The 17,528-nt window shown below is 33.9% G+C and overlaps 1 protein-coding gene across 1 annotated transcript; it reads right to left on the bottom strand.

Moving 5' to 3' along the window:
• Positions 1-487: 487 nt before the first annotated feature.
• On the bottom strand, positions 488-4,934 carry LOC141555656 (antibacterial peptide PMAP-23-like). Its single transcript, XM_074288705.1, has 4 exons — positions 4,735-4,934; positions 3,240-3,347; positions 2,274-2,363; positions 488-786 (listed from the first exon to the last, which is right to left on the bottom strand). The coding sequence occupies exons 1-4, from the start codon at positions 4,915-4,917 to the stop codon at positions 769-771; spliced, it is 399 nt and encodes a 132-aa protein (XP_074144806.1). The 5' UTR covers positions 4,918-4,934; the 3' UTR covers positions 488-768.
• Between the last annotated feature and the right edge of the window lie 12,594 nt (positions 4,935-17,528).

Genomic DNA, 17,528 nt, shown 5'->3' with positions numbered 1-17,528 from the left:
TAATCTCCTGCTTTGCAACCAAAGCAGAGCAGTGAACCCATGGTAGAGTCCTCCCTGCAAAATCTCCACCCATGGAGACCACATCCCCCTCTGGTCCTGCTCAGTGTGGGCTAGCCTCCCTGTTCTGCCTCCCTGCCTGCACTGGTCTACTCCTGCCAATCAGGACAAACCTTTTCTGATGATCTTCCAGATTATCTTTGGCTGGTAATTCATTGTTCTCCCAATATTCATGGATTTTACCAGTCAATCACTATTTCAGAGGCCAAATTTGGTAATCAGTAGTGAGGGTAGAAGGGAGCTCAGAATGAAACTAGTGTCCTCTCCACCATCTTGGATCTATCCTCCAGTTACTTTGTTTTCAAAGGGACAAATGAGAACAAACAAACAAAAAAATAAAAGCAAATGAAATCTTTATTTATCCAGAAAGGAAACAATGAGCATTTATTCCACAACAATTCTATGCATTTGATCCTCAAAACAAGCCTGAGAGGTAGGTGCTGATATTATCTCTATTTTTCATTTGAGGAAACTGAACTAAACAGAGAATAAGGGATTTCCCAGGATTGCACAATTAGTAGTGTCTAAGGCCATATTTGAATTTAGTTCTTCCTAACTTCAGGCCCAATGCTCTAGCCACAGTGCTCCCTTTTGGTTATCCTCAGAAGCCGCTTAATGCTGGTTTTTAAGAACTTCAGAAATTCCGGTTTTAATTGACTTCTTGACCATTATTATTCTTTTTTTGGGTGTTCTTTCCCACTTTTTTTGAGATCATTTTTTTGTGAAAATCTGCAGGATAAAGAATAGTGAAGTTTAATATTTTTGGAAGAGTGGTAATAACTCCCATTTCCCCAGTTTTACAAATCTAGTAAAGGAACTAATACTGATATTATCCCCATTACATGAAACTATCTCAGAAGAGGAAGTGACCTATGTAGAGTCACATAGCTAATAAATATTTAAAGTAGTCTTGAAGCTAGGTCTTTTGTCTCCTGGATCAATGTTCTTTGTGATACATGCTACTGTCTTTCTGTGGAAATTACTCTCTCTCTCTCTGTCTCTTTCTCATATTTTCTCTCAGATTCATGTCAATTTTTCTTAACATTTGTTTATTAAAGTTTTGATTTCCAAATTCTCTCCTTCCCTTCCTTTCCTATCTTTCCTTAAGAAGGCAAGCAATTTGATATTGATTATACCTATGAAATCATGCAAAACATTTCCATGTTAGCTATGTTGAAAAAGAAAATACAGACCATAAAAATAAACCCAAGAAAAATAAAGTAAAAAAGGTAATGCTTTGATCTGCATTCAAGACTATCAGTTTTTTTCTCTGGAAGTCAATAGAATTTTTTTTTAATCACAAATTCTTCATAATTGTTTTGGATAATTGTAGTGATCAGAATAACTAAGTCATTCACAGCTGATCATCCTATAATATTACTACTATTGTGCAAAACAATCTTTCGGCAGCAATAATTTCACTTTTCATCCATTCAGATAAGTTTCCCTAGCTTTTTCTGAAACCATTCTACTCGTCGTTTTTATAGCACAATTTTATTCTACCAACAAACATATATCATAACTTGTTTAACCATTTCCCCATTTATGGACATTTCTTCAATTTCCAATTTTTTGTCAACACAAAAATTGTGTTTTAGGGATTCTATTTTATTCCTTTCTAATGTACTTTATACAATCTTGTGGTTTTTGCCTCCCTTCTAAAGTGTAAATTCCATGAGACCAGTGACTGTGTCTTACTTATATTTTCTAATTGCAGTATCTTGCATTGTATTCTATATACAGTAGGTATTTAATAATGTCTGTTGTACTGGATTGTCCTCTATACTTTAAGACACAGTTCCAACCTTATTTCTTCTCTGAATCTTCCAGCCCACATTTCCATTTTCCTTCTTTGACTCCTATCTATTTTCTCTGTAACTTTCAATCAGTCCTTCCCAGAATCTGGTTTCTTTCTACCTATGAGATTTGGTGCAAGAAATAATATGGTCCAACCCCCTCATTTGGCAGATGAGGAAACTGAGGGCCTAGAAAAAGTGAAACAATTTGGACAAAATAATTCAGATGGTGGCAGAAGTGGGAATCTACCCCCCTCCCGCCCCAGGCCTTTGGACTATAAATCCACTGTTCTTGTCACTAAACCACACTTATTAATTAATTATAGCTTGTGGTCTGAACATTTTCCCTAATTGATCCTACTCTATTTGACTGCTCTTCTTGAAGTTCTAGGGCTAGGAATGACATCAGGGACTACTTACCTCAGTACTTCCCACAGGCACACATTTTGCCCACACATTAGCTTCTTTCTCATTGATGGCTACAATTACTCCCTGACAATATTTCTCCTTCTGCAGTTGGAGAGATAGAGGGGGGGAATAAGAGAAGCATTAGGCCTCTAACACATGGAGAAAATAGGAAAAACATGTATGTATACTCCAGCTTCCCCTTTCCATTCCTCCCCCAACCCCAATCATAGGTTTCCCAGCACTGTGCTCTAGGATCCTAGGAGTTAGTATTGGAAGGTTTCATATAACCCAATAGTATCAGACTGAAGATTGGAAAAGAAATAGGAACCACAAAGCCATGTATCCTTATGAATCATCTATTGACTTAGTTATAAAATGTAACATTGCCTCTTCTTCATTGTATTTTTATTTATTTTATTAAATATTTCCCAGTTACATTTAATTTGTTTCAGAACTTTCAGAGGTCTTATTACTATTACCAATATAACTGGTTATATTAATGAACACAGTATTTATTTTATTTTATGCTAAAATAAAAGATAGAAGAGAAGAGAGATGAGAGGGAGAAAGGAAAAAGGGTAAGAGTAGAGAGAAGGGAGAGAAACAGGAAGAGATAGAATGTATGTGTATACATATATATGTGTGCGTGTGTATGTGAGAGAGAGAGAGAGAGAGAGAGAGAGAGAGAGAGAGAGAGAGAGAGAGAGAGAGAAAGAGAGAGAGAGAGAGAGAGAGAGAGAGAGAGAGAGAGAGAGAGAGAGAGAGAGAGAGAGAGAGAGAGAGAGAGAGAGAGAGAGAGAGAGAGAGAGAGAGAGAGAGAGAGAGGAAGGAGGAGGAGGGAGGAAGGAAGGGGAAGAGAAAGACAAAGATAGAGAGACAGAGAGGAGGGAGGGAGGAGGGGGGAGGCTGCAACTGAGAGGGAAGAAGGTGAATTTGGGGAAGGGGGGCCACAGGGCTAGAAAAGAGGAAGGCTCTTACCCCATTTTCTTTGAAGGTACATGCGATAGGAGTGAGAGTTTGTGATGAAAGGCAGTTGGTCTCTTTCACTATGAAACTTAGATAATGGGGCTCCCTGGAAGTGTTATTCTAGACACCAGGAGAAAAAAAATTCAAGGCATTTATAGCTGATCTCCAAATCTCCTTTTATCCTGACTCCAGTATCTAAGTGACCCAAGCATGTCCCTTTAGACTCAGCTAGAGCGAGAGAGGGGTGAGATGCAGTCTGCTCTATTGAGAATTTCACTTTAATGTGAATTAGGGGACCAGGGTTCTAATCTCTAGTCTGTCCCTTCATGTCTTTAAGACCTTCAGCAAGTCACAAAAACAGATTTAGAAGAGTCTTCTTGGGCCATTTAAGCCAATTGGAAGAGAAACCCTTTCTAGAACCTCCCTGACCAGAATTCAATCTGCTTCTGCTTGAAGACTTCCAGTGGTGGGAAACTTTACTACTTAGATTTTTCTTCATTTACTTCTTTTCCCTGTATCTTAGTTTCCTCATTTATAACTGGGAGAAGGGCACAGGCAATTCTTGCCTTCTGTAAATTTGAACCAAGCTGGGGCTGGAGCTGTGACTTAGGGAGTGGTTTTCTGCTCCAGGTACTGGAGCTGCTCAGGTGGGGAGCATGTTGGGTAAGGGGAACACCAGTCACTGAAGTCCCTCCTGTTTACAGACCCTAAGCCCCTGGGGCTGCAGAAAAAGCAGTGGAGGGGATGGATCCACATAGAGCTTCACAGGGGAAGGGGAAGGCTTGGAGATCAAATAGTCTATTGTTGGGAAGTAAGAAGTTTCTGAAATCTGTCAGTCACATAGTAGGTGCTGAATAAATGTTCTTGATTTGACCTACCTGGGTTGTAATAGAGAACATTCTTTAAAAAGTAAAAAAGAATCTGTCCAAAACTATATAACCAATCAGTGTAGGGTTAGGGATTAGAAACTGACATCAGGAATTATGCTAATACAGGCCAATGGAATAGGGCCCATAGTCATCATCCACCCGAGATTCACAATCATTGAATTAAAAGGAATCTCAGGGGTAGCTGTTTTGTGGTACAAAGGGCATTAGGTCCTGAGGGAAGAAGAAATCTTAGCCCTTCCACTAAACATCTGAATATCCTCATTCTTGGTCTCAGCTTTCTCATCTGTCAAAAGGGCAACAGGGCTACAAGGTCTCTGAGGTTGATTCTGCTCTAGCATATCTGAATCCCAGATCTGGAGGCAACACACTCAGGTTCAAATCTTGGATCTATATTCATTAAGAGCTGGATGACCACTCAGTACTTTTCTAGATCAGGATTCTATCTCTAGTCCTTTCCCCATTCCCTATTTTTTATCATAGAATGGAATTGATGACTGACTTTGTAATCAGAAGACCTGGCTTCAAATCCCACCTCTGACACTTATCTGAGTGACCCAAGCATGTCCCTTTAGACTCAGCGAGAGCAAGAGATCCTGTCCCCCTTCTTCAGTACTCACCCATTGAGGCTGGAGCTCATGTCCATTTAACCAATAGGCATTTTTATCTTCAGAGTTTTCATTGACATATGTGACAGCGATAGTCAGGGCATCAATATAGGTGAGTCCTTCTGGGTTCTTAGATGCTTTAACCTCAATCAGGCTCAGAAGGAGCAGAGGAAGCACAATTCTGAAGCTTGCCATTTTGTTTTTTTGGCTGATGATGCTCCTTCTTTCAGCAGGCCCTTATTTATATCCCTAGAAAGTCTCTCAGTGGGTGAGGAATTTGGGCTATTCCCAGGGATTAACCAATGACATTTAAAATAATTTCAGTTGAGAACTATCCTCTTTCCACGGATCCTGATAGAAAGGAATCAAAGAAGTTCATCAATTATCTTATACTCCACCTGTTTCCCTCTGAGCCAATTCAAGAAGGCATTCAAGATGCTAGGAGTTGTCACCAATACCCCGGGGCAGATATTTATCATCAGATGTAATTATGAAGCTGAATAAAGTTGGCCCAAAGGATAATAGATTTAAATCTATAATAGGTCTCATTAAGTCTATCCCTCATTCTTTTTTTCAATTGAAGAAACCGAGGCATGGAAAGACCAAGAGACTTGCTTAAAAATACATAGGTAGAAAATAATAGAAATAGATTTAAAACCCAGGTCTCCTGACTTCAAATTTGGTGCTTTTCTATTATACCATGCTGCTTCTCACTTTATAGATCATGGTGTCAAACTCAAGAAGAAAGACCTTTTAAGCCTTCATAGCTAGGATCTCTGCCTGCAGTGTGTTGAATTACTATAACATATAATTATATTAACTATATCTTTTATATTTTTATTTTGTTAAATGTTTGCCATTTACATTTTATTAGAGTCATGTTACTTCCAATTACATAATATTCTTTTACATTATATTTAAGTCATAGTGATAAAGAAAATTGTTGGGTACTTCCTACCTATGAGTTTCCCCAGCATTGATGTTGCTTTCATTGGATCCTGTATTGGGCATTTCTATTGTAGATCATAGACAATCGTCAATTTACATGGGGAAGGGACTTTCAAAGTTTTTAAAAGACTTTGAAGCCCCTCTTTCTGCATGTTGACTCCTATTAATATTTTCTGTTCTGGACTTTGGGATTCCAAACCTAAGTCAGCCATATAGGAGGCAATTAGAATGGGATTCCAAAATTGGAAGGAAATTCTCTCCTTCAAATTAGGGATTTGCTCCTTACTTTTGACCTCTTGTAGATCCCTGGCTAAACTGGGATTATCCAGGAGTGTACTGAGCTCAAAGGTCAGCAGACATGGTTTTAGGAAATATTGAGACTGGTCCTTTGAAATAAAAAAACAAAACTGTGCTATTTCTGTCAAGAAATTAGGATGGGGATGCTGCCCTAGTTTGAAGTGAATTGCTTAGTGAATAGTCTCTTGATTGGGACCTTTTCCCTGATAGGTAATCAGGAAATAGGAATAGGAAATGGGAAATTTGGTAGCCTCTTTGGTGATTCTCCACATACTTTGTTTTATTTTTATTTTCTTTTGACTTATCAACATTCTAAAACATCTATTTAAAACATTATTTTGTTTTCATGAAGGTTCATCTTTCTTCCCTTATAACTCTTTCCTAATTCCCATTGAGAAAGCAAGAAAAACAAAAGCTCTCTTACAAATATGAAAGTCAAACAAAACATGTCAAATATATTATATATGTGTATATATATCAATCTGTACTCTTAAATTTGTCACCTCTCTATCTAAATCATGGTTGATCAGTATGTTGATTAGAGTTCCTAACACTTTCAAATTTGGATTATCTTTACATTATTATTGCTATTGTCTAAATAGTTTTCCTAATTCTGGTTGCTTCACTCTGCATTGGTTCATACAAATCTTTTCAGATTTTTCTGAAACCATCCTCTTCTTACAGCTCAATAATATTCTATAACATTTATACCATTCTATAACATTCAAACCATTCTTCAACTAATGGGAATCTCTTCAGTTTTCAATTCTTTGATAATTTAAGAAGAACTGCTATACTCATTTTGTGGTGGCCAAGAATTGAAAATTGAATGGATTCTCATCAACTGGGGAATGGTATATGATTGTGACAGAATACTTTGTGCTATAAGAAATGATGAGCAAGATAATCTCAGAAAAACCTGGAAAGACTTACATGAAGTGATGAAAAGCAAAATGAACAGAACCAAGAGAACATTGTACAAGAAACAGTGCTATTGTGTGATGATCAACTGTGAAAGACTTAGCTATTCACAATAAAAAGAACCCAGACAATTCTAAAGGTTTTATGATGAAAAATGTTCTCCACCTTCAGAGAAAGAAATGATGGAGTCTAAATATTGAAAGACACTTTTTAATACTTTTTAAGTTTTCTTGGTTTTTTTTGTCTGTTTTCTTTTACAATATGACTAATAGAAATATGTTTTGTGTGATGGCACATGTATAATTTATATCAAATTGATTGCTTTCTCAAGGAGTGGGAAGGAGAGGAAAAGAGGGAGAGAGTTGGAAATCAAGTTCTTAGAAAAAACAAATATTGAGAATTGTTTTTACATGTAATTGGGAAAAATAAAATATTAAATAAAAAAACAAGAGGTGCTATAAATATTTGTGTGTGTGTGTTTCCCATTTTCCATTTCTCTCTTTGGAGCAGTATAGATCTAGTTTTGGTACCTCTGGATCAAAGAATATGTGCAGTTTAATACTTTTGGGCTCTAGTTCCAAATTGTTTTCTAGAATGGCTAGACCAATTCATAGTCCTAGCAATATTGATGGATCTGATTTCTCACATTTTCCTTTTTGGTCAACTGTGCCAATCTAATGAGTGTGGTTTTAATTTGCATTTCTCTAATTATTATTAGTGATTTAGAACATTCTGTTTCATATGCCTATTGCCAGCTTGGATTTATGAAAATTGCTTGTTTATATCAAGTGATAGTGAAGCAGATTAAATTCTGTCAAGAAGACAAGTTCTGATTCACACATTTACTAGATGTTTGCTTCTGGGCAAGTCACTTCATCTCTTTGCCTTGTTTTCCTCAAATGTAAAATAGAAATAATAATAGTACCTATCTCCCAGGATTATTGAGATCAAACTGTCTCTTTATATACTCTAACCATTTATCAATTGCGTAATAACTTTTTTTGTGTGTGTGTGTTAAGTGTCTGAGGACAGACTTGAACTAAGGTTTTTCTAACATCATAACTTTTTTTAAATTTTAATTTAATCATTTACTTACCAACAAGATCTTTATCAAATAAACTAAATGCAAAAACTTTCCTCCCATTTACCTACATTTCATCTAATTTTAACTGCCTTTTTAAATAATAGCTTTTTGTTTTTCAAAATACATTCAAAGATAGTTTTCAACATTCACCCTTGCAAAATCTTGTGTTCCATTTTTTTTCTCTCCTTCCCTCACCATGTTCCCTCCTAAACAGCAAGTAATACAAAGTAGGTTAAACAATTCTTCTAAGCACACTTCCACATTTGTCATGCTGCACAAGAAAAATCAGATCAAAAGGAGAAAAAATGAGAAATAAAAAAACAAATAAGCAAACAACAATAAAAAGAAAAAAATACTATGTTGTGATCCACATTCAGTTTCTCTGGATGAAGATGGCTTTTTCCATCACAAATGTATTGAATTGCCTTGAATCACTTTGTTGAAGAGCCAAGTGTATCACACAATATGATCACATAATCTTGTTGTTACTGTGTTTTACTCACTTCACTAAGCATCAGTTCATGTAAGTCTTTCCAGGCTTTTCTGAAATCAGCCGTCTGATCATTTCTTATAGAATAATAATATTGGATTACATCCATATACCATAACTTATTCAGTAATTCCCCAATTGATGGGCATCCACTCAGTTTCCAGTTCCTTGCCATTACAAAAAGGGCTGCTATAAATAAACATTTTTGCACATGTGGATTCTTTTTCCTTTTTAAATGATCTCTTTGGATACAGACTCAGAGGCACTATTGTATGCACAGTTTTGGGCATAGTTCCAAATTGTTCTCCAGAATGGTTGGATCAGTTCACAACTCCGCCAATAACGTATTAATGTCCCAGTTTTTCTACATCCCCTCCAACATTCATCATTTTCTTTTACTGACATCTTAGCCAATATTAGAGGTGTGAAATGGGTACCTCAGAGTTCTCTTAATTTGCATTTCTCTAATCAGTAGTGATTTAGACCATTTTTTCAAATGACTAAAAATGGTTTTAATTTCTTTGTTTGAAAATTGTCTGTTCACACCCTTTGACCATTTATCGATTGGGGAATGACTTGTATTCTTGTAAATTTGACTCCATTCTCTATATATTTCACAAATGAGTCTTTTGTCAGAAACATTGACTGTAAAATTTTTTCTCCAGCTTTCTGCTTCCTTTCAATCTTGACTGCATTGGTTTTGTTTGCTTACACTTTTATTCTTATCCCCAACTCTGCCCCACTAAGATTGTAACTCTCGTTATATCAATAGCCTTCAATTATTTATTGGAAGAAGAGAGAGGGATATGCATGTGCATGTATGTGTATGTGTATGAGCATGCATGTGTTTGTGCCATGAAGAGCATCTCATATTCCTGCCAAATCAATAACCCAGGGAAATTCAGCAGGGACATAGATTCCCTAAGGAATTGGATATAACTAATCAGTGAAATGACCCTAGAGATCAAATATATTAATCCAGGGAAGAGAAGTATGTATTTTTTCTCTTGGCCCCATGAAAGCATGAAAGTTTTCAGTAGCCTTTCTGTTCCATCCTGGCTGAGAATGAAGAAGCCCTAGGGATGCTCATATCTCCTGAGGATATCACAGGGAAATAGTTACAGTCTCATTTTGTGCCAGAGGGGAGTTAGACTATCAGTTTGCTACCAATTCCCTAGATGCTCCCTTCTTCTTAGAAATCAGCATCAGTCATTGTGACCAGATGTCACTCTTCTTACCTGCAAGGCTTAATCTTGCCTGATCCAGATAAGAACCTAGCAAAACTCATCAGATTTTACCAGTTTTGACATTCTTTTTTCTAAGTCATAGTAAAACTATTTTTTCCTCTCCTTTTATTTTCTCTTTTTCTCCTTTCTGACTGTCTTCCTTTACTGTGAGTGTTTCTCTTCAATAGTGTTGGCTTTCTTTATTTTTCCTCTGCTAATTTCTGTCTTGTACTCAGGACTTCCTGTTCCTGTTCAGGGCTTTGATATTCCAAACATTACTTGTATGAAGACATTCCTTTATACTAGTCATCCATTACTAGTTTTGTTGTTGTTGTTGTTTTTAAATGTATTACAACCTTTATGTTCCCTATATGACTCTTCTTTGTCCTTTGGCTAAGATTTTACTCATTATTTTATAAGTTTGTTTATATATTTTTTTGTTGCTGGGAAAATCTTTTTTATAAGGAATTCATTTTATTATTTTAAAAAATTACTAGTACTTAATTTTTCTAAATACATGTAGACAATTTTTATATTTTATTTTTTCAAATACTTGTAAAGATAGTTTTCAACATTCATTTTTCTTCCCCCTTCTCTTATCTCCCTTGTTTCCAAGATAGCAGGCAATCTAATATAGGTTAAACATGTATAATTCTTTTAAACATATTTCCGTATTTGTATATTGTACAAGAAAAATTAGACCAAAAGTGATAAACACATGAGAAAGAGAAAAACAAACAAACAAAAAAATGAAATATTATGCTTTGATCCACATTCAGTTTCCATAGTTCTTTCTTTGGATGTGTTTGATATTTTCTATCCCAAGTCTATTGGAAGTTTATGGAACTGCATAAAGACAATTTTAATATTTTTAAAAATAGGAGTTCTAAAAAATTTCCCTCCCTTCTCCCTAAAACAGCAAGCAATTTGATATAGGCTATATATGTATAATTATGTGAAACATATTTCTATATCAGTCATGTTGTAAAAAAAGAAACAGATCTAAAGGAAGAAAAACATAAAAAAATAAAGATAATGAAAATAGTATGCTTTGACCAGCATTCCAACTTAATCAGCTCTTTTTTCTGGAATTGGATAATATCTTCCATCATGAATCTTTTGGAACTGTTTTGGATCATTGTATTGCTGAGAAATAGTAAGTCATTCATAGTTGATCATCATATAATGCTGCTGTACAATGTTCTCCTGGTTCCACTCACTTTGCTTTGCAGCAGTTCATGTAAATCTTTTCAGGTTTTTATGTAATTTACTTGTTCATCATTTCTTATAGTACAATAGTATTTCATTACATTCATATATTACAACTTGTTTAGTCATTCCCCAAATTGATATCCCAGTAATTTCAAATTCTTGACCATCACAAAAAGAACTGCTACAAATATTTTTATATATGAATTTTTATTATCTCTTTGGGATACAGACATAGTAGTGGTATTGCTGGATCAAGGGGTATGCACGATTTGATTGCCCTTTGTTCATAATTCCAAACTGCTCTTCTGAATGGTTGGATTAATTCACAACTTTACAAATAGTGCTTTAGTATTATGGTTTTCCCCATATCCTTCCCAATATTTATCCTTTTCCTTATTTTGTCTTATTAGCTAAGATAAGTGTGAGGTGATACCTCAAAGTTGTTTTAATCTGCATTTTTCTAATCAATGATGATTTATAGCATTTTTAATATGACCTGAGTTAGTTTGGGTTTCTTAATTTGAAACTGCCTACTCATCCTTTGACCATTTGTCAGCAGGGTAATGATTTATATTGTTATAAATTTGATTCTATTTTCTATATAGTTAAAAAATGAGGCCTTTTCAAAGACACTTTTTGTAAAAATTGTTTTCCAGCTTTCTGCTTTTTTGTCTAATTTTGGTTGCATTGGTTTTGTGTGTGCAAAACCTTTTAACTTTATTTTATTTTAAAAATTGATATGAAGCTTTTATTTTATTTTAATAGTATTTTATTTTTCCAAATACATGAAAAAATAGTTTTGTTTGACGTAATAGAAGGCATAACCTCATATTCCAAATTTTTATCCCTCTCTTAGCCTCTCCTACTTCCTCAAGACAACAAACAATCCAATATAAAACCCTTTAAATGAATATAATCAACATTATCCATTTTACAACTCATAATACTCTCTATCTCTTGTTTGAACAAAAATTCTTTGCTTCTTCATAGATATTATTCCTAATTCTCCTAATTTACTTATGGTATCATCCTTTATGTCTAAATTATGTACCCATTTTTCTTTTAGCTTGCTATATAATATAAGATGTTGGTTTATACCTTGTTTTTGCCATGCTGCTTTCCAGTTTTTCTAGCAGTTTTTGTCAAATAGTGAGTTCTTATTCCAAAAACTAGAGTCTGGGTTTACCAAACATTAGATTACTGTGTTAATTTACTACTATGTCTTATATACCTAATTTATTCCACTCTATTTCTTAGCTGATACCAGATAGTTTTCCCCCCACTTAATAGTATTTAATTTTTTTTCAATTACATGTAAATATAGTTTTCAACATTTACTTTTATAAAATTTTGAATCCGAAATTTATCCCTCTCCCACCAAGACGATATACAGTCTGATGTAGGTTATATATGTACAATAACATTAGATATGTTTTCACATTAGTCATGTTTTGAAAGAAGAATTAGAACAAAAAGTAAAAACCATGAGAAAGATAAAAACAAAAATCAAAAAAAGTGAAAATAGTATACTTCAATCTGCATTCAGTCTTGATAGTTCTTTTTTTTTGGAGATAAATAGAATTTTCCATCATGAATCTTTTAGAATTGTCTGATAAGACCTGAATCTGTCATATCATTGATCATATCATAGTGTTGCTGTTACCGTGTACAATATTCTCCTAGTTCTGTTCACTTGAATCAATCTCAATTCATGGAAATCTTTCCAGGTTTCCCTGAAATCTACCTTCTTATCATTTTTTATAGCACAGTAGTCTATTACATTTGTATACCACATTGTTCAGTCATTCCCCAATTGATGTGCATCCCTCAGGTTCTAATTCTTTGCCAGCACAAAAAGAGAAGCTATAAATATTTTTGTTCACATTCTCTTTTTTTTAATTATTTCTTTAGGATCAGAAAGCTTACACAATTTTGTAACCCTTTGTGCATAATTCCAAATTACTCTCCCGATTGGCTGGATTAGTTCACAACTCTACCAATAATGTATTAGTGTTCCAATTTTACCACATCTTTTCCAATATTTATAATTTTCATTTTTTGTCATATTGGTCAATCAGAAGTAAGTATCAGATAATTTTAATGACTGCCATTTTATAATATAGTTTGAGATCTGGTACAGCCAGTCCACCTTCCTTTACATTATTTGCCATTAGTTCCTTTTATCTTCTTGAACTTTTATTCTTCCAGATGAATTTTGTTGTCAGCTTTTCTAGCTCTATAAAAATTTTTTGGTAGGTATATTGGTATAGCACTGAATAAATAAATTAATTTATATGGTATTGTTATTTTTACTATTTGGCTCAGCCTACATGTTTAGTTCTGTGTGAAATATGTTTTGTAATTGTATTCATATAATTCCTGGGTTTGTATTGGCAGTTATACTCCCAAGTATTTAATATTGTCTATAGTTATTTTTTCATTAAAGCTTTTTAATTTTCAAAAAGATATGTAAGAATGATTTTTCAACATTGACCCTTGAAAAATCTTGTATTCCAATTTCCTTCCTTTTATTCCCCCTCCCCTAGATAGCAAGTAATCCAATATATGTTAAACATGTTTATACAATTATCTTGATGCACAAGAAAAATCAAATCAAAAAGGAAAAAATGAGAAATAAAATAAAATGCAAGCAAACAACAACAAAAAGAGTAAAAATGCTATGTTGTGATCCATACTGAGTTCTCACAGTCTTCTCTTTTGGTGTAGATGGCTCTCTTCATCACAAGATCATTGGAAATGGTCTGAATCATCTCATTGTTGAAAAGAGCCACATCCAAATTGAAACTATTTCCACTCATATGAAAGTGTTCCAGATCACTATTGATCAGAGAAATGTAAATTAAAACAACTCTGAGATACCACTACACAGATTGACTAAGATGACAGGAAAAAATAATGATGAATGTTGGAGGGGATGCGGGAAAACTGGGACATTGATGCATTGCTGATGGAGTTGTGAACGAATTCAACCATTCTGGAGAGCAATCTGGAATTATGCCCAAAAAGTTATCAAACTGTGCATACCCTTTGATCCAGCAGTGCTACTACTGGGCTTATATTCCAAAGAAATACTAAAGAAGGGAAAGGGACCTTTATGTGCCAAAATGTTTGTGGCAGCTCTTTTTGTAGTGGTTAGAAACTGGAAAATGAATCAATGCCCATCAATTGGATAATGGTTGGGTAAATTGTGGTATATGAATGTTATGGAATATTATTGTTCTGTAAGAAATGACCAGCAGGATGAATACAGAGAGACTTGGAGAGACTTATATCAACTGATTCTGAGGGAAATGAGCAGAATCAGGAGATCATTATACACTTCAACAACAACACTGTATGAGGATGTATTCTGATGGAAGTGGATATATTTGAAAAAGAGAAAACCTAATTCAGATCCAATTGATCAATGATGGACAGAATCAGCTATACCCAGAGAAGGAATACTGGGAAATGAGTATAAACTGTTTGCATTTTTGTTTTTCTTCCCAGGTTATTTTTACCTTCTGAATCCAATTCTCCCTATGCAACAAGAGAACTGTTCGGTGCTGCACACATATATAGTATTTAGAATATACTATAACATATTTAACATGTATAAGACTGCTTGCCATCTAGGGTAGGGGGTGGAGGGAAGAAAGGAAAGAGTTGGAACAGATGTGAGTACAAGGGATAATGTTGTAAAAAATTACCCGGGCATATGTTCTGTCAATAAAAAGTTATAATAAAAAAAGAAAAGAGCCACATCCATCAGAATTGATCATCATATAGTCTTGTTATTGCCATGTACAATGATCTCCAGGTTCTGCTCATTTCACTCAGCATCAGTTCATTGTCTACAGTTATTTTAAGTGGAACTTCTTTTTCTGTCTCTTGCTACTGGGCTTAGTTGGTAGTATATAGAAAAGCTGATGATCTATTTGGGTTTATTTTATATCTGTAATTTTGCTAAAGTTGTTAATGATTTCCAATAGTTTTTCTTTTTTCTTTTTTGCTGAGGCAATTGGGGTTAAGTAATTTGCCCAGGGTCACACAGCTGGGAAGTGTTAAGTGTCTGAGGTTAGATCTGAACTCAGGTCCTCCTGACTTTAGGGCTGGTGCTCTATCCACTACACTACTTAGCTGCCTCTTTTCCAGTAGTTTTTTAAGTTGATTATCTAGGACTCTTTAAATATACCGTCATATCATCTTCAAAAAGTGATACTTTTGTTTTCTAATTGCCTATTCTAATTCCTTTAATTTCTTTTTTTTTCTCTTATTGCTAAAGCTAACATTTTTAGCATAATATTAAATAATACCATTGTAATGGGCATCCCTACTTTACTCATGATCATATTGGGAAAATTTTTAGTTTATCCTCTTTGAAGATAATACTTGCTTGGTGGTTTTAGATAGATACCACTTTTTTTTTTTTTTTTTTTTTTTTTAAAGGAAAGCTCCATCTATTCCTATGTACTCTAATGCTTGTTTGTTTTTTGTTAAAGCCTTTTTCTGAATCTATTGAGATAATCATATGATTTCTTATGGTTTTGTTGTGATCAATTATGTCGATAGTTTTCCTAATATTGAACTAGCTTTGCATTCCTGGTATAAATCCTACCTAATTATAGTGGGATATAGTTATAGTTTGATATCTTGCTGTAATCTTTTTGCTAGTTTTTTATTTAAAATTTTTGCATCAAAAATCATTAGGGAAATTGGTATATAATTGTCTTTCTTTTGGCTCTTCCTGGTTTAGATATTGCACAATATTTGTGTCAGAAGAATTTGCTAGGATTGTTTCTTTTCTAATCATTTATGTAATTTTATATAGTTTTCTAAATTGTTTATATAATATAGGAATTAATTGTTTTTTAAATGTTTGGTAGAATTCATTTGTGAATTTATCTGATCCTGGGAATTTTTCTGTTTTTTTTTTTTAAATATTTTGTTTTTTCCAGTTACATAAAAAATGGTTGTTTTTTTTACATTTAGTTTTAAAACTTTGAGTTCTAGATTCTCTCCCTTCCTCTTCACAACCTCCTCTCATGTGAATTTATGCACAAAATTCTATAAAAAAGCCATGTTGCAAAAGAAAACATAGATATTAACCCCTCCCCCCAAAAATAAAGTTTAAATAAAATATGCTTCAATTTGTATTCAGATACAATCAGTTCTTTCTCTGGGTATGGATAGTATTTATTATTATACGTCCTTCAGAGTAGTCTTGGATCATTGTATTGCTAAGAAAGTCATTTCTAGTTGAGTCTCCCACAACATTGCTATTACTTTGTATACAGTATATTTCCCTTTGTGTGAGCTCATCGAGGACTTTCCAGAATTTTCTGAGACAATCCTGCTCATCATGTCCCAAAGAATAATAATATTCCATCATAATCACATTCCCCAAATGATGGACATCTCCTCAAGTTCCAATTCTTTGCCTTGAGAAAAGAGCTGCTACAAATATTTTTGTACATATAGGTACTTTTTCTTTCCTTTTAAAAAATCTCTTTCAGGATATATGCTTAGAAGTGGTATTGTTAGGTCAAAGGAAATGCATGATTTTATAGCCTTTTGGACATAGATTACATTTTTTGATTAGTTATCAATTGGGGAATGGCTCATTTTTCTTAAAAGTAAATTTGATTCAATTTGATATATATTTGAGAAATCATGCTTTCATCAGAGAAGCATGCTTCAAAATTCTTTTCACAATTACTATTGCTAACTGAATTTCCCCCCCATTTATTTTATTTTCTTAATGTTTACATCCTGTCTCTTTTCAAAAGTGGTTTACTTCTTCCCCAATATGTCCTCTCTTCTATTACTCCCTTCCCTTCTCATATCTCCTTTCCTTTCTACTTTCCTAAAGGGCAAGATAGATTTATATACCTAATTGAGTGTGTATGTTATTTCTTCTCTGAGCCAATTGTGATGAGATTAAGGTTCACTAACTCCCCCTTCCTTCCCCTACACTTTAAAAAGCTTTCTTTCTTTCTTTTTTTGTCTCTTTTGTGGCAGATAATTTACATCATTCCACCTCTTCTTTTTCCTTTCTCCCTGGGAATTTTTTTTTATTAGTTTATTGATGCCTTGTTCAATTTTTTTTTCTAAGATTGGGTTATTTAATTATTTTATTTCTTCTGTTAATCTAAGTAATTTATGTTTTTGTAGAAATCAATCCTTTTAATTTAGATTGTTAAATTTATTGATATATAATTGAATAAAATAGCTCAGAACAGTTATCTTAATTTCCTCTTTACCCTCCCTTTTTTTGGTACTAGTAATTTTCTTTTGTTTTCTTACTTTCAGTTTTATTAATCTCTCTTTTGATTTTCAGAATTTCCAATTTGGTGTTTAGTTGGGAATTTTTAATTTGTTCTTTTTCTAGCTTATTTAGTTGCATTCCCAATTCATTGATCTGCTCTTTTTCTACTTTATTGATACAAGGGTTTGGAGAATAAAATTCTCCATATGTACTGCTTTGTTTGCATCCCATAATAAAGAATAAATTTTAAAAGAAAAACTTTTCTGTGCTAGACAAGATAAAATCATATTTCAGTTCAATTCAGGTAAATTGACCACTTATGTGGAAAGCACTGAGCTAAGCCCTGGGAACAGATGGGCA

Source organism: Sminthopsis crassicaudata, chromosome 1, assembly GCF_048593235.1.
Source record: "Sminthopsis crassicaudata isolate SCR6 chromosome 1, ASM4859323v1, whole genome shotgun sequence".
Lineage (NCBI taxonomy): Eukaryota > Metazoa > Chordata > Mammalia > Dasyuromorphia > Dasyuridae > Sminthopsis > Sminthopsis crassicaudata.
This window is presented reverse-complemented; position numbering and strand designations above follow the sequence as displayed.